This window comes from Salvia hispanica, chromosome 6 (assembly GCF_023119035.1).
Source record: "Salvia hispanica cultivar TCC Black 2014 chromosome 6, UniMelb_Shisp_WGS_1.0, whole genome shotgun sequence".
Classification (NCBI taxonomy): domain Eukaryota; kingdom Viridiplantae; phylum Streptophyta; class Magnoliopsida; order Lamiales; family Lamiaceae; genus Salvia; species Salvia hispanica.
In genome coordinates this window covers 21,571,089-21,589,373 of record NC_062970.1, presented here as the reverse complement: position 1 = coordinate 21,589,373, position 18,285 = coordinate 21,571,089, and the positions used below count along the sequence as shown (strand labels likewise).

General features: G+C 39.4%; 2 protein-coding genes across 2 annotated transcripts; one reads left to right on the top strand and one right to left on the bottom strand.

Moving 5' to 3' along the window:
• The first annotated feature begins 727 nt into the window (after positions 1 to 727).
• LOC125194922 lies at positions 728 to 3,099 on the top strand. The gene is made up of 2 exons (XM_048093137.1): positions 728 to 2,662; positions 2,803 to 3,099. Exons 1-2 carry the CDS (start codon positions 728 to 730, stop codon positions 3,097 to 3,099), a joined length of 2,232 nt encoding a protein of 743 aa, XP_047949094.1.
• A 7,794-nt stretch (positions 3,100 to 10,893) lies between these two features.
• LOC125194921 lies at positions 10,894 to 13,627 on the bottom strand. Its single transcript, XM_048093136.1, has 4 exons — positions 13,519 to 13,627; positions 12,684 to 13,463; positions 11,151 to 12,599; positions 10,894 to 10,964 (listed from the first exon to the last, which is right to left on the bottom strand). The coding sequence occupies exons 1-4, from the start codon at positions 13,625 to 13,627 to the stop codon at positions 10,894 to 10,896; spliced, it is 2,409 nt and encodes an 802-aa protein (XP_047949093.1).
• Between the last annotated feature and the right edge of the window lie 4,658 nt (positions 13,628 to 18,285).

Here is an 18,285-nt window from a genome sequence, read left to right as displayed (position 1 = left end):
ATTAAATGTAAAACATAACAACATTATGACAAAAATAATCTGTTTTATTCATTGGAAAATAAAATAAGAGTTTTACAGTATTCAATCACTCGAAACGTGATTTCTAGTATACAAACTCTAACAGCTGGCGAGTCGCCAGCTGCTCTCGGCAATTCTGGGCGAAGGACCTGGCGAGTCGCCAGGTTGGTACTGATGCGAAGCTGGCGGTTCGCCAGCCTCGTGCTGCAATTTCGTCCTTTTTCCACCTTTCTCTATTTAAGCTCATTTTCGACCCTTTTTTCTACACATTCTTCACAAAATGGTCAAAATACCAATAACATAAAGAAGTAGCTATAAACCATGTCTCAAAATACACAATATACGATCAAATTCAAGTAAAACTACCCTCTAAAATCATGTAAAATCCAAGTGAATCAACAACATTATGACAAAAATAATCTGTTTTATTCATTGGAAAATAAAATAAGAGTTTTACAGTATTCAATCACTCGAAACATGATTTCTAGTATACAAACTCTAACAAATAATATCCATTAAATGTAAAACATAACAACATTATGACAAAAATAATCTGTTTTATTCCTTGGAAAATAAAATAAGAGTTTACAGTATTCAATCACTCGTAACGTGATTTATAGTATACAAACTCTAACAGAATGATGTGTTGAGGAAGAGGAGGATAGCTAGGATGGGGGATGTGCGTTCATGGGATGAGTAATGCCGAGTCATGAAGGAGTCCTTTGTGCCTAGGTCCTATTATCACAAGCTTCGTGGGGAACTTCCAGAGCTAAGGCAAAGATCCATGAGTGTGATGGATTACTACTATGAACTTCTTGCCTTGATGAACAAGATTGGAGTGAATGAATCGGAGGAATCCACTCAAGACCGATTCATCCATGGTCTCAACATTTCGTTGAAGCATAAAGTCCAAATTGAGGCTTTAAGGAGAATCACATTGGGGGAAGTACTACGTTTTTCCAAAACTTTTGAGAGTCAAGGAAAAGAAGTGGCTCTTAGCAAGGCGAGGGTGGCCTCTAACCAAACCGGGATGGGAGGGAACAAGTGGAGTGCCCCTTCCAAGAAGATGGAGAGTCCGCCTATTACTCAAGGCAAGGCACCATACAAGGCATCGCCAAACCCGAGCCCACAAGCTACCAAAAATCCTCCTTCAACGGAAAGTAGCAAGGTGAAATGTTTCAAGTGTAAGGGCTATGGTCACTATGCACGTGAGTGCCCTAACCAAAGAGTGATGGTTATTGGGCAAGATGGTAGCGTGCATAGTGAGGATGAGGAGGATAGAGTGGAGGAAGGCAAGGAGGCGAGTGTGGAGCCGCGTATGTCATATTCTGGTGGAGAAGAAGAGGATGAGGGGTCGAAGACACTAGTGATGCTAAGGATTCTCAATGTACAACCCGACCTTGAAGAGCATAAGGAGCAAAGGTGCAACATCTTCCATATGAATTACAAGGTACGAACTAAAACTTGTTTGGTGATTATTGATGGATGTAGTTGTGCTAATGTGGTACGTGAACAAGTAGTGGCCAAGTTGGGGTTGAAAGTTGACAAACATCCCAATCCTTACAAGCTTCAATGGCTAGGGGAGTCCGGAGAGCTAAAGGTGAAGGCTCAATGCTTAGTTCTTTTGAAGAATGGTGTCTTTGAGGATGAGGTGATGTGTGATATCATTCCAATGACGGCTTGTCATATGTTGTTGGGAAGGCCTTGGGAGTTTGATAGGAGGGTGTATAAGAATGGTTTCACCAATGAATATTTCTACATGGTGAATGGTTTGAAGGTTAGGTTGAAGCCCCTCTTACCTAAGGATGTGTTTGAGGCACACCAACATCTACAAAGGGAAAGGGAAAGGGATAGAGAGAAAAGGCTTGTGAGTGAGCGTGAGCTAAAAAAGCCAAGTGAGAGAGGGGGTGGTGAGAGCAAAAATAAAGTACCTAAACAAGAAAAACCACAAGCAAGGGAGGGAAAAGGTTGCTTGTTAGCTAGGACTCCCGACCTTGGGTGGGCACTAAAATTCCGTTCAACCATTCTCCTCATGGTCCGGAACGATTTATGTTTAAATGCTAACACTAAACCTTGTCCTTTGTTGATTGAAAGTGTTTTGCAAGGTCTTAAGGATGTCTTCCCGGATGAGCTATCCGATGAGCTTCCACCATTGAGGGGCATTGAGCACCAAATTGACTTTGTGTCGGGTTCATCTCTTCCCAATCGGGCGGCGTACAAGGCCAACCCAAAGGAGACTCAAGAGCTTCAAAGGCAAGTCGAGGGACTCCTTGCCAAAGGTTTGATTCGAGAATCTCTTTCACCTTGTGTTGTACCCGTTATTTTGGTGCCTAAGAAGGATGGAACTTGGAGAATGTGTGTAGATTGTAGAGTTATCAACAAGATCACCATTAAGTATAGACACCCCATACCTAGGCTAGATGACATGCTTGAGGATCTATGTGGCTCTAATTGTTTCTTCAAAATTGATTTAGCAAGTGGGTATCACCAAATTCGCATGAAAGAAGGGGATGAATGGAAAACCGCTTTTAAAACCAAATTTGGCTTGTTTGAATGGCTTGTTATGCCTTTTAGGTTTACTAATGCTCCTTCCACTTTCATGCGTTTGATGAATCATGTGCTTCGTCCTTTCATTGGAAAATTTGTGGTGGTATACTTTGATGATATCTTGATTTATAGTAAAAGTGTGGAAGAACATGCTAGTCATCTTAAAAATGTTTTGAAGTGTTGAGAATGCATGCTTTGTATGCCAAATTATCTAAATGCACTTTTTGTGTTGATGAGGTGGTGTTTCTTGGATTTGTTGTGGGGAGGGATGGTGTGAAGGTAGATGAGGAGAAAGTGAAGGCGATTAGGGAGTGGCCTACACCCAAGAATGTGAGTGAGATTCGATCTTTCCATGGTCTAGCAAACTTCTATAGGAGGTTTGTGAGGGACTTTTCCATTAAGGCCTCTCCCCTAAATCACATTGTGAAGAAGAATGTAGAATTTGAGTGGGGAGAGGAGCAAGAAAGAGCCTTTAACACTTTGAAAAATGACCTTACCCATGCTCCTTTGTTAGCATATCTTACCATATCTTAGGAGATCTTGCCATATCCTATTTAAATTAGGATTTGAAATTAATCCTAGGCATAAAATCGCCTACTCCATATATTTTATTGGGAGGATTTATTATTTTTATTCTGCTCCGTGATATTTTATTCTACTCCATGAAATACCAAATTAATCACATGCTAATTAAATAGCATGGAATTCTAAAATCCCCTAATATTCTCTATCAAAAATCACGCCAACTCCCTCCTCCAACATTTCTCAAATCTTTAATTTATTTAATTAAATATATTGCATTTTGCACTCTATAAATAAGAGTGAAACCCTAAACCTAGAATCAAAATACACGCCTCCCCCTCTCTCTCAATTCACGCCACTTTCTCTCCCACTCTCTCTCAATTTTTCTTCTATTTTTCTCCAAGAGTTCTTCACCTTTGAGAAGAATTCAAGTTGAAGACTCAAGAACTATTGAAGAATCAAGATTCTACTTTCTTTCTACCGATCGTTTTTATCAAGAAGAGGTATTTTGATCTATCTTTTCTCATCTAACCGTTTAATCGGTGTTCTTGAACCCCCATGCATATAGATCGAGTGAAAAGGGGAACCGATTGATGAATGGGATGCATGTGTGTGTGCGCCTCGGTGTGCGTGTGTGTGTTTATGTGTGTGCGTGTGATGTGAGTGGAAGAACACTCATGCGTGATATGATTTGATGATAGATCTCGAGTTGTAGTGTGAATAAAATTGATATGATGATCATCTCTTGATTTTGAATGATAATTAAAACGAATCGATGGGAAAAAGGGAAACGTTGGGGACATGCTTGATTTTTGAGTCGATGATTGAGACTGATTTGTGATACACATAATTTAAAGGTGATAACTTGCGCTCGAAGCGTGATAGAAAAGGGAAGAGAGTGCTTGAGATCTAAGCTGTCGAGGTGGGCTTTTCTTTTAAAATAAGGAAAACGTCCTAAATCTTTATTGATGAGAATGAAATCTGTGTTATCATGCCGTGATTTGTTTTGTCGTGCCAACCCATTGTGGCTATGCCACTATTGATTAAATCGAATTCAGATCCTTGTAGAGCCGCAAACTCTACTTGGGTTAGTGTACACCAATGTTAGACCGTGTGCTGGCGTACGGGTTGGCCGGTCTAGTGACCTGGAATGCGGCCGCATTCCTTGTCATGTAGAATGAGGATATGGTAAACGTCGATGAGAAAATATGGTTGCATGAACATTGACGGATGAGGTTTTTATTAGGGCGGCGACTCTTGTGTGTGTGTGTCAACTGGCCAGGAGGGTACCTAGATCTAGCTGTGTCGTTGGGTCTGTGCCTAAAACCTCTTGTCAACAAAAATACCTCAACCCACTTCTACTGGTTAGTATAGTGGAGTAAGGGTCGATCCCACAGAGATGGATGTAGGCGAAGTGCAATTGCAAAGACATTTTGGAAGGGTTGGTTAGCTACCACGCTTTTGGGGTTGAGTTCTACCTAGGCGTAAAATTAAAATGAGACTCTACCTATACTGACCAGTAGGTAACTAAATGCTTAATGCTACTGGATGTGTACTTGAATGTGAAAGTTGGACACCTAGTTATGCATATGAGAAGCTACTAGACAAAACTTACTAAAAATGGCTAGACAAAAGGTAAAGGGAATCAAAGGACATGTTGGCAGACTGGCTGCTTGGTTTGCAGAAAAGTTAAAAAAAGTGCAAGTACAAAAGCAAAAAGTAACAAAACAACACAAGTGGTCCCATTCTTGATTGTGACAATTTCTTTTTCAACAAGCTAAAATAACAAGATCTAACAAACTCCATTGATGAATGCTCAAGCTCAAAAATTCGTAAATGCAATATTTAACTTGAAATCAAGAACAAAAGCAAGAAAACCTGAGGTTTACACATACTGGTCAACAGGACAGAGTGACAGAAACAAACAGAAACGAATGCCATTCATTTTTGTAAAACTTAAACCGATTAAAACTTGTAAACACTTGAGGAAAGACTAGATCTAACTAAGCTAGGCAGGAATAACACAAGACATAAGCTAAGACAAATGAAACACGAAATAAATCCAACAAGAACTCCATAGCATAAAACGATAATCAAGATACAAAATGTAAACTAAAACAAAACATGATTAAACTACAAATTAAGCTTTGAAATTTAAGAACTAAAACAAGTAGCTAAGAAATCTTAAAAACAAAGCAAGTAAGAGATTGTTTGGCTGCTCGGAAACTGAAAATGGAAGAACTTCTGGAACTATGGCGGCTGGAATGATTCACGCATGATGACTCCCCGCCGGCTGGTGGCCGGAATCTTCATGGCAGGCTGCTGGATTTAGAGAGTGGAACTAAGAGCCAATGGAGCTATTCTCCCCAAAAAATGAGTTGTAAGTGATGTAAAAAAAAATGATAAAGTGATGATAAAGTTATCTCTCCTTATGTTCAGCTCCTATTTATAGGGTGGCTTGCCCTAATTTCTAGGGCTGCCTCTTCATGCGAAATGACAATTTTGCCCCTCTTTAGTAGTTGATTGTTCGAAGCAAGTCCTTCCTTCTCGTATCCAGTTCTGTAGCATGCATCCTGGCAAGTTTGCACCTTTTCTGCTCATACTGGCAGTTGCACACTTTTTTAATGCTTTTTCACGCCAATTCCTTGTGATCCTCTCCTCCTGATTTAGTACCTCAACCTGCACACTTTAGCAACTATTTTGCACATATTATCCATTAAAGCACGTTATACTGACCAGTAACCAAGCCTTAGAACGAGACTCATCAACCGTGATTTTGCAGATATAAAACCCGGATGGACACCTGGAACTGGCATGATAACTAATATTTTTGATAAAATTGTTTTCGGCATAAGTCCACTGAGTATCTTTATAGGTACTTAGCCCTGCATGTGTTTTGGCCCATTTTTAAGGTCAAAGTTGCATTATTTGTATATTTTGTTTATTTTTGTATTTTGACATGTTTTGCGAGAAATGTGTATATTTGAGCCTAAAAAGGGTGTCAAAACACGAAACTAGGAAATCTGGAGCTTCTCCGGCGACCGCCGCAACACTTCCCGTGACCGCCGGTGCTTAGCGAAGACAAAGACATGCCCGGCCCGCCACAAAAATATGGTGTGCGACAGCTGTCTTCAAACTCCATTTTCTGGCAATCCTACACTCCACTTTCTTCATCTTGAAAAGAGCTTTAAGATGGTACAAGAATCACCTCAATCAGAGTTATGTGGAAAGAGTTATGGCCGTTCTACCAAAGTCGCGCAAAGTTGCGGGCTGCAGTCTAGGCGGAAATTTGAAGAAGGAAAGAATATATTACCTTGTGAAGCCAAATCTTTTCCTTCTACTATGGGGAACGAAAATTACATCTTTCCTAATGCTTGGAGGAAACTTATTACCAAATTTAAATCCTTCTCAAGCTTATATATACCCCATAACCTCATTCATAGAATTCAACCCTTCCTTAGCCCCCGAAAGGGGAGCTTTCATAGCTCCTCCTGCAACCCTAATTCTTCATCATCTTTTTGCCAATTACTTCCATAGCATATATTTGATAGTTCTTCATTGTGCAAGGGGTTGGAGAAAGAAGCAAGAACATCAAGAACGATAAGGATTCAACCTACGGGTTTTAATTGCCTTAGTTCTATGTTCCAATTGTTTTCACTCCAATCTATGTGTTTAGCTTATTCAATTATGTCTAACTAAATTCATAGGATTCTTTGGATGTGTTAGTAACTTTTATTGGTTTATACAATTCATTTTTCTATTTAATATCCGTTTTGTTTTTACTTTGTTTCTTCCCTAAGTAGTTTTTATGCTGCATGAATGAGTTACACAATCTTGTATGATTTAATATAGCTTGCTTCATAACTGTGACAGAGTTCTAGTGAGTTAGATTCACTTAGTAGACGCTACAGTTAGCTTCCCTTAAAACGGCACTGTTAATTGAAAGTGATGACTTTTCAAGGGTCTTAGGAGCTTTTTGGAGTTACGTGTTAGGATTGACATCCCTACTATTGTAATCAACATTTGCATCACATGAGCATAAGCTAGGTGACTCGTCCTTTAAAAGTATAAACTGTGCTAGGGTATTGTAGTTGGAATTTGTATAACCATAATTGTGAACACACATCCATGGAATTCTCTTATCGCTCATATTTTATCGTTGTGATTTAATTGCATTTAGTTGTTTGATTGCTTTTAATTGTTTTCAGTTTCCAAAGTTTTCATAATTCTCTTGTTTCTCTAGATAGTATTTGACGCTTAATACATAATAGCCAGTTGCAATTATATTCCCCGTGTTCGATATCCCGGTACTGACCTTTAGCTATACTAGATCTACCTTGTATACTTGCAGGTATTTTTAGTGCTAATAAAAAGTGCATCAAGTTTTTGTCGCCGTTGCCGGGGAATATTCTTGCTTTAAGCTGGTATTGTAGAAAGGTTGATTATACTAATTTAGAGTGTATTATTATTTAATTTTCTTTTTCTTTTGTTTTTTTAGGTATTTGAGGAGAAGCAAGGAGCGCAACGATGGATGCGTTTCAATATTGGAGTCAGCAGACATAGGCATACACTACCAATGAAGAATCCGAGCAAAAGTGCCGTGGACTTGAATTCATATTACGAGAACTTGAAAGACATGGAGAGGAGAGTCAACAACTAAAAATTAGAATGGGAAACACGATGAAGTCCATGGAAAAGAAATGCAAAGAGATCAACGAAGGTCTTGAAAACATTAGCAAGAAGATGACTGAGGCGATACTTCCATGTTTTGAAGATAACATCTTCACAGCGGTCCGTCGGGAACTTCACAGCCAGCCGAGTCCGATTCGGACACAGTTGCAGAGCAGCCGCCAGCGGCCGCTACATCACTTTGCAGTGGTCCGACGCCTGAAAGTCAGTCCCCAGAGTCGCAAGTTTCTAACGCTTGAGGCACTCTTTATTAGCACTAAATAAACCTGCAAGTATACAGAGTATATATAGTATAGCTAAAGGGTAGTACCGGATATCGAACACGGGGAAGACGAACACAAAGTGTCTATCTTCTACTAAGACTCAAATACTATCTGGAAAAACAATTGGGTTTTGAAAACTTTCTAAAAATTAAAAACAATAGAATGCATAGATCAACTAAAAGCAGATAAATCAAGAGGAAGACAATAGAGATAAGAGAATCCCAGGGATGTGCGTTCACAGTTATGGTTATAAAAATTTCCAACTACAATACCCTAGCACAGTTTATACTTTGAAAGGACGAGTCACCTGCTTATGCTCATGCGATACAAATATTGATTACAAGATTAGGGTTGTCAATCCTAACACGTAACTCCAAAAAGCTCCTAAGACCCTTGAAAAGTCCTCACTCTCAATTAACAAGTGCCGTTTTAAGGGAAGCTAACTGTAGTGTCTACTAAGTGAATCTAACTCGCTACAACTCTATCACAGTTATGAAGCAAGTTATATTAAATCATACACGATTGTGTCACTCAATCATGCAGCATCAAAACTACTTAGGGAAGAAACAAAGTAAAAACAAAACGGATATTAGATAGAAAAAGGAATTTGTATAACCAAAGTCGTTACTAACACATCCCTAGAGTCCTATGAGTTTAGTTACACATAATTGAATAAGCTAAAAACATAGATTGAAGGGAAGACAATTTGAATATAAAACTAAAGCAAATAAAACCCGAGGGTTAAATCCTTATCGTTCTTGATGTTCTTGAAATCCTTCTCCAACTCCTTGCACCAATGAAGTACTCTAGGTCTTGATCTCTATGAAATATTTTGCAAGTAGAAGTTCTCTCTTTTTGATGAAGCTTGAGGCCTTATTTATAGGGAAAAACCAATCCTTGTTGTGAAAGGAAAAAATCTCCGAAATATGGTAAATCTGGGTGCAAATCTAGGGCTTCTCGGATTCGCCGCCTTTCTCCGGCCGGCCACCGCACCTTGGCCGGCGGTCGCCGCGTTGGAGTCCAGAGAGTCTGTTCCCTCGGCGGCGGACCGCCGCTCATCTTCCGGCGGTCGCCGGACGAGACTTCTCTTCCAAGCACATTTTTCCGACGTGGACCGCTGAATTGATCTGCCCGGCGGGCGCCGGCGGGCGCCGCACACATCCGCGGCGGTCGCCGGTCGCCGTCTGACTCCAGATTCCCAAACTTGGCGTTTTGGCTCCCTTTTTCGGCTCATTTATGCATATTTCTCACAAAACACGTCAAAATACCAAAATAGACAAAATATGCAAATAATGGACGTGTAGAGTGACTTTGACATAAAAAACGGACCAAATAATGGCTTTAAAACAGTGCAAAATCCGAGCGTGTCAACTCCCCCAAACTTACATTTTTGTTTGTCCTCGAACGAAACAATAAAGATACAAGAATAGACGCACGGAATGCACAAGGACTAGATGTCATAATTGCCTCAAAAGATGGAAGAACAGTTTAAACATGTATTAACGCAATTAAATCAAGCAAGGCTTATTAGTGCACTTTCATTACTAACTCGTGGAACACCTTGAATTCAAGCCCTCGCACGTGGCAAATTTAAGATGGGAAGTGTTCTCTCACTCTCAAAGTGTATAAGGATAATGTGTACACAAGCACTCAAATCATACATCATGCAAAGTTTATCATAGGCTCGCTCAAAGTCTACTCCCTCCTCTACTAAATGTGATTAAGCTTCAAAAGTCCGAAAGGTCTTTATCTTTGGTTATAATGTAGGCTCTTTGGTAGGTGAGGAATATTTGGCTAAAAAGTGACTAAAAATAAAAATATCTCAAGTAGAGTAAAGATAACTCCACTTTTCTAAACCCAAGGCACTTTTAACACTTCATTTATCTCCTTCAACTCACTTTCCAATCCTTTGATTTTCTTTCTATATATTTTTTTTCAACCTTTCACATTTTTTTTTCTTTTTCTTTTTTATTCTTACACATCCTTTTTTTTTTCTAAGACCAAGCACATGTTTGCATTCTTTCTCAATTTCACAACTTGTACTTTCTTTACATTAAGCACACTACTTTTATACTTTCCCCTTATCTCTCCAATTCCTTTACAAATAAGATAGCAAAAACTAACTAACCCAAGGAATTGTCCCCATTATTTTGGCTTCCAAAGAAAAGGCTTAAAGGCTTAAACTTGGCTCCAAAGGGAAAAATTTTGAATTTTTGAGAGGGTCAAAATTTTGGATAAAAGTAGGCTAAGAAAAGATGGTCAATCATCCTCCTAAATCAACTTAAACACTATGTAAACTTAGGCAAGACTAGGAGCAAGTTCTAGAAACAAATACATGAATGCAGATAAATCACACAAGAATGAAATAATAGGCTCAAATCCTCACAAGGTATAAGCATGATTCAAGGCGAACAAGCAATTCACTAGTTATGCACCTTTTCACCAAACCATCAAATCAAAACGTTAATCCACACTTAAACATAGATGGAATGTAATATCATCGGCAACTCAATCTAAAGTGTGTCCCTAAGCATGCGTGTTTCTAAGTTCTTCATGTTAAGTTCACGACATGGATTCAAGAAAACGTTTTTTTGAGCACAAAATTCACCTACGAGGTTATTGAAAACAAAAGCAAAAACTAAACTCACGGTCCACCCAAACTTATTTACAACAAAGTGTAAAATAAGTTTGCAGAGTTGGTAGGGACTTGAGTGAACTACTGAAAAAAAACGTACCTTGAAAATTCTCGCGTTGAGGCTTGACCGGGCTAAAGTTGAGAAACTTTAGAAAAATCGCACTGGAGAAATACACCCAGGCGGCGGCCCGCCGCAGCATGTCCGGCGGTCGCCGCGTGTCAACAGAATGTTCCAGCGAGCAGGTGGCGGACCGCAGCACATGCGACAGTCGCTACGGAGAGGTCAGAGCCTGCAAAAAAAATTTCAATGCACAAAATTAATCTAAAGCAAAAAATACTTAACTTAAAGCAAAAATTGTCAAAAACAAGGTTGGGTTGCCTCCCAACAAGTGCTTATTTTTCGTCTTTAGCTTGACGTTCTTTGAAGCTCATGAGTTATCCCCCATCATGAGGATTCCTTTGGAATGCCTTCGTACCAACAATTTTAGTCTCTGCCACCGCTAATGGAACCAACTTGTTGAAAACTTTCTTCCACCATTTGAATTTTCCATTCGAGGTTTTGATTACGTAGATTTTGGGGTCATCTTGAGGTGGAGTCTTCTTCCTCTTTTTTCTCTTGGGCTTTTCCTGCAAGGTAGGCTTAGTAGGATTATACTCGCCCTTTTTAGGAGCTTGAGGTAAAGTGTTAACAATGAAAATAGTAGGGTTAGAAAGATCTTCCCCTCCAAATGGATCATAAGGCTTAGACAAATCGGTCACCATGACCTCCCTGCAATCATGCTCCATCTTAGCTTGTTTCGCCTCTTCATACTTAAGCATCATGCTTTCTATGTTGTAGGTCGACTTTCCTCTATGATCACTTATTGTGATTTCTCCTTTACCTACATCAATAAGAGCTTTGCATGTGGCTAGAAAATTTCTGCCTAAAATTAGAGGAACTTGTGTATCAACTTTCATGTCTAAAACAAAGAAATCGGCAGGGAATATGAAGTAATCAACCTTTACTAACACATCCTCAATTACCCTTACCGCATTTACCGCAGTGTTATCGGCCATCCTTAAGCAGGTATCTGTGGATTTGAGCGGCTCGATGTTGAGCTTCTCGTAGTACTCCAATGGCATTATGTTGACGCTAGCTCCAAGATCACAAAGAGCCTTGTCTACCTTGCCATTCCCAATGGAACAACGAATGATGAATTGGCCAGGGTCCCTCTGCTTGACAGTCCTTTGCTTTTGGATGATATCACTACAGTGAAGAGGTAGCTTTAGATCAGATTTCTGGAGCTTTTGCTTTTTCATCACCGCCTCTCTCAAGAGCTTGGCATACCTAGGTATTTCCTGCAATGCATCAACAAGAGGGAGGTTAGTATGACATTTACAGAACATATTTAAAAATTGTTGGAATTGCTCTTCAAGCTTGAACGGCTTCCTCGGCTGGAAGGGGAGTACAATCCCATTATGCCGCACGAGTTCTATCTTGGCGGGTGCCTCTGCCTCTTCAGTGGCGGGCCGCTGCGGGGTTTGCGGCGGTCCGCCAGACGTCGGGCAGGATCCAAACTGTGCCCCAGTTGCGGCCCGCTGCAACGTATGCGGAGGTCCGCTGGGTGTCGGACAGTCCCCAAAACTCCTTCCGGAGATGCTGGCTTCATCCTTATTGATACCGACAACCTTGGCAACAGCCTTGCCTTTATCCTCCACTGCCTTCTTTTGGAATTGATCCATTTGCAACTTAATGATGGACATAGTGGAGACAACAGTGTTTAACCCAGATTCAAGCTTGGTTAGTCTTTCCTCTACAACTCCCATCTTGGTCTCGTTGTTCTTTCTATCCTCTAACATTAGCTCCAAGATCTTTTGGATGCCAGCCTCATATTTGTCTTCCTTGGTAGGTGGCTCCATTCCTTTCTCTTTGCCTAGATTGAACCCTGCATGAGATTGGACAAAGTTATGATTATTAGCATGAGATACATGTGGATGTGGGTGATTTCCATTATAATTATTAAAATTACCGCCCCCCTGATTAGGGCGATAATTATTATTATAAAGCCTGTTGGGATCACCCCCATTTTGGACATATTTGACATCTTTGATGGCATTCCCTTCTTTGCCTGGAGCTTCCAATTTTTCTAGTCTTGCTCTGATGAATGCCAATTCTTGGGATGTCTCATTCCCACATGGTTTCTTCACTGCATCTAGCCTTTCAGCTTTGTGTTTTTCCTTGGACCAACCTCGACTATTTGTAGCTAATTCCTCTATCACCTCCATAGCAACAACTCCTCCTTTCCTCAAGAATCCCCCATTCGCCCCTGAATCCAACAAACTAGAGATTTTTTCGTTAAACCCATTATAAAGGATTCCTACCTGATGATCTATTCCAAAACCATGGTTTGGGAATTTGCGGAGAAGGGCTTTGAAACGTGCGAGAGCTTCATATAGAGGCTCATCGGATCCTTGTATGAATTGAAAGATCTCACACTTAAGCTTTAGGATGGTGCCAGGCGGGTAGTACTTGTCGAGGAAGAGTACCACTAGATCCTTCCAATTTTTGGTTTTATCTGCAGGCAGACAATCATACCATTCTTTAGCAGCATCAGTTAAGGAAAAGGGAAAAAGCCTTACCCTCACAATATCATCATCAACACCATTGATCTTGATTGTATTAGCTATTTCCACGAACTTGGTGAGATGTCGATTTGTGTCCTCGGTGTCTCTTCCTGCGAAGGCATTTTGTTCAACCCTATTGATTAAGGGTATCCCCAACTTGAAGTTGTTGGCCTCTATCTGCGGACCTGCAGGAATATCCACAATGTTACCATGACTAAACATATTCAAGACTGGAACTACCACTTGCTTGTTTTTCTTTTTCAGCTTTTGCCCGAGATCTCTCTTCTCGCATCTTTTCCACCTCCTTTCGGAGGGCGACGATAAGATCGTGGTTGGTAGGCTCCGCCATCTTATTATCTCCACACGATACGCAGATCTGCACAACCTGCAGAAACTAAAAAAAGAAGAAAAATAAAAATAAAAATAAGAACGAAAATAAAAATAAAAATAAAAATAAAAATAAAAATAAAAATAAGAACGAAAATAAAAATAAAATATAAAATGAAAGCAGTAAAATCCAAAGTAGTAAAATTATCCGTTTGAAGATATCACTCCAAAGTGAATTGTCTTCCCCGGCAACGGCGCCAAAAACTTGATGCACTTTTTATTAGCACTAAATAAACCTGCAAGTATACAGAGTATATATAGTATAGCTAAAGGTTAGTACCGGATGTCAAACACGGGGAAGACGAACACAAAGTGTCTATCTTCTACTAACACTCAAATACTATCTGGAAAAACAATTGGGTTTTGAAAACTTTTTAAAAACTAAAAACAATAGAAAACATAGATCAACAAAAAGCAGATAAATCAAGAGGAAGACAATAGAGATAAGGGAATCCCAGGGATGTGTGTTCACAGTTATGGTTATACAAAATTCCAACTACAATACCCTAGCACAGTTTATAATTTGAAAGGACGAGTCACCCGCTTATGCTCATGCGATACAAATGTTGATTACAAGATTAGGGTTGTCAATCCTAACACGTAACTCCAAAAAGCTCCTAAGACCCTTGAAAAGTCCTCACTCTCAATTAACAGTGCCATTTTAAGGGAAGCTAACTGTAGTGTCTACTAAGTGAATCTAACTCGCTACAACTCTGTCACAGTTATGAAGCAAGTTATATTAAATCATACACGATTATGTCACTCAATCATGCAGCATCAAAACTACTTAGGGAAGAAACAAAGTAAAAACAAAATGGATATTAGATAGAAAAAGGAATTTGTATAACCAAAATCGTTACTAACACATCCCTAGAATCCTATGAGTTTAGTTACACATAATTGAATAAGCTAAAAACATAGTGAAGGGAAGACAATTTGAACATAAAACTAAAGCAAATAAACCCGTGGGTTGAATCCTTGTCGTTCTTGACGTTCTTGAAATCCTTCTCCAACTCCTTTCACCAATGAAGTACTCTAGGTCTTGATCTCTATGAAATATTTTGCAAGTAGAAGTTCTCTCTTTTTGATGAAGCTTGAATCCTTATTTATAGGGAAAAACCAATCCTTGTTGTGAAAGGAAAAAATCTCCGAAATATGGTAAATCTGGGCGCAAATCTAGGGCTTCTCGGATTCGCCGCCTTTCTCCGGCGGGCCACCGCACCTTGGCCGGCGGTCGCCGCGTTGGAGTCCGGAGAGTCTGTTCCCTCGGCGGCGGACCGCCGCTCATCTTCCGGCGGTCGCCGGACGAGACTTCTCTTCCAAGCACATTTTTCCGACGTGGACCGCTGAATTGATCTGCCCGGCGGGCGCCGGCGGGCGCCGCACACATCCGCGGCGGTCGGCGGTCGCCGTTTGACTCCAGATTCCCAAACTTGGCGTTTTGGCTCCCTTTTTCGGCTCATTTATGCACATTTCTCACAAAACACGTCAAGATACCAGAATAGACAAAATAATGGACGTGTAGAGTGACTTTGACATAAACAAACGGACCAAATAATGGCCTTAAAACAGTGCAAAATCCGAGCGTATCAACGCTGACACTATAACCGTGCCTTCCCATGAAGATGAAGAAGAAGAGGCGAACAAAACTTTGGTTAATTCTTTCAAACCCTCTCTCTCTATAATGTTAATTCCTTTTATTGCTGACAAATCTGATTTTGGTGAAGATTCACAATTAAGTCATGCATGGAGGAAAAGTTGGAGCAAAACCAAAAAATCCAAGTTCAAGCTAAGAAGTTGTCCAAAATATCTGAGGTACAATTTGTGTGGGTTCAATATTATGTGTCCATTTTCAAATTCTGTGTTTGCAAAATCTTCTGCTGCAACACTTGATAAGCTCCGTAGAGTGTGGGTGAGGTATAAGGTTTCATGTTAATTGCTTTCTAGTTTTTTTAATTTTCTAGTTTAGTTTGTTTTTCTTCCGTAGAGCTGAAGTTTTCCTCCGTGGAACTAAAGCTAGTAGTTTAAAAAAAATATATATTTACGTTTTTTTTAAAAAGTTTATTTTTCGTTTTTTTTTTAAAAAAAATCTGGAGCAGGGTTGGCGGTTGCCGCGTTAGTTGCGGCGGCCTGCCGAAAGAAGAACAGCAAGGACATACATTGAGAATTTGTAGGTACAAAGGCATCCCAAAGGAATTCCCACGATAGGGGATAACATGAGCTTCAAAGAACGTCAAGCTAAAGACGAAAAATAAGCGCTTGTTGGGAGACAACCCAACCATTTATTTCTAGTTTTTGAATACCTTTTTGGTTTTTGTTTAATTTTCTACTTTGAATTTTTTTTTTCCCAGGTTCTGACCATTCTGTGGCGACCGCCGCATGTGTTGCTGCGGCCCGCCACCTGCTCGCTGGAACAATCTGATGATGTGCGGCGACTGCGGAACCGGCCGAGGCGGTCCGCCACCTGAGCATAGTCTCCAGCGCGATTTTTCAAATTTTTACCCCTTCTAACCTCTACACAAAACTTTTCAAGGTATGTTTTCTTTTTGGTCATTCACTCACGTCCCGACCGACTGTACAAACTTATTTTATTAAACTTTGTTGTAAATAAGTTTGGGCGGATGAAGTGGTGGACCGTGAGTTTAGGTTTTTGTTTTAGGTTTTAAGTTTGTTTTTTATGTTGTTTTTCAAAAATCTCGTAGCTGAATTTTATATTCTAAAATGTTTTCTTGAATCCATGTCATGAACTTAACATGAAGAACTTAGAAACACGCATGCTTAAGGACACACTTTAGACTGAGTTGCCAATGATAATACATTCCATCTATGCTTAAGTGTGGCTTAACGTCTTGATTTAATGGTTTGGTGAAAAGATGCATAATTAGTGAATTGTTTGTTCGTCTTGAATCATGCTTTATACCTTGTGAGGATTTGAGCCTAAATTTCATTCTTGTGTGATTTATCTGCATTCATGTATTTGTTTCTAGAATTTGCTCCTAGTCTTGCCTAAGTTTTCATAGTGTTTAAGTTGATTTAGGAGGATGATTGACCATCTTTTCTTAGCCTACTTTTATCCAAAAGTTTTGACCTTCTCAAATTTTAAATTTTTTCCCTTTGGAGCCAATTTTGAGCCTTTAAGCCTATTCTTCGGAAGCCAACATAATGGGAACAATTCCTTGGGTTAGTTAGTTTTTGCTATCTTATTTTGTAAAGGAATTGGAGAGATAAGGAAGAAAGTACAAAAAGTAGTGTGCTTGAATGTAAAGAAAGTGCAAGTTGTGAAATAGTGAAAATTCTAAATATGTGCTTGATTCTAGTAAGGATGCGTATGGAAAAAAAAAAGAAAGAGAAAAAGTGTGAAAGGTTGTGAGAAGAAAGAAAAATCAAAGGAATTTGGGAAGTGAGAAGAAAAATAGACAAAGTCTAAGTTTACTGAGATTTGAATTGATGGTTGGGTGCTAAGTTTGATGTGGTAGAAATTGATCACTTTTGCTATTATTGGGTTTAGTCACTTTTTAGCCAAATATTCCTCACCTACCAAAGAGCCTACATTACAACCAAAGATAAAGACCTTTCGGACTTTTGATGCTTAATCACATCGAGTAGATGAGAGATTAGACTTTGAGAAAGCCTATGGTAAACTTTGCATGATGCATGATTTGAGTGCTTATATACACATTACCTTTATACACTTTGAGAGTGAGAGAACACTTCCCATCTTTGGAAGTATGCCACATGTGAGTGCATGAATTCAAGGTGTTTCGCGAGTTAGTAATGAAAGTGCACTAATAAGCCTTGCTTGATTTGATTGCATTAATACATGATTAATCTATTCTTTCATCCTTTGAGGCAATTATTGATGGGGTTTGGTGCCCCTTGCACAGCGGAAGACTTGTACAAAACAAATAAATCAGATACGGATCTATTTGACCGATTATGCGATTAATCAATTCACATGTTAAACAGATAATTGCATGCTAGAACGCAAATAATTAATGCTCATAGAAAGTAAATCCTAAACATGAATACTACGGTTTAAAGTTACCGATTTGATTCTCCAAAGAATCGACGATTGCTTGCGCCTTCTCCACGTGATGATCTTCAATACTAGACCACGGATCTTCTCTCTGGTTCCCGAACTGTATCTCGATATTAGGGTGGGCTGATCTTATCAAAATACTAGGACTTAAATAAAGAAGACAGAAGAAATCCTTTTGGGAATAGGAGAAGAATTCGAAATTCTCCACAGCTGGAGATTTTCGAAAATTTCGAAAATTACAAGAAGTAAAATTGTGATTATTCTGTCTCCTTTATTCTCCTATTTATATTAAGTTCCTTTTGGGCCCAGACAGGGATCTATAGAAGGTTTTGGATATGGGCTAGCCCAATTAGCTTTTTACTAATTAAATTGAACCCACAATTTAATACAAGCTTATATTGGAATATTACGAGCAGCCACTACAGAAGTAATATTGAACTCTCCCCATCCAAATCCGAAATTACAAGTAATCCGGGTTTCCATTATTTATATTATTTATTTCCCGCGCTTAAGATATAAATGTCCATTAATTAATTAATGTCTGCTATGGACTTAATTAATTAACATCTTATTAATTCCAA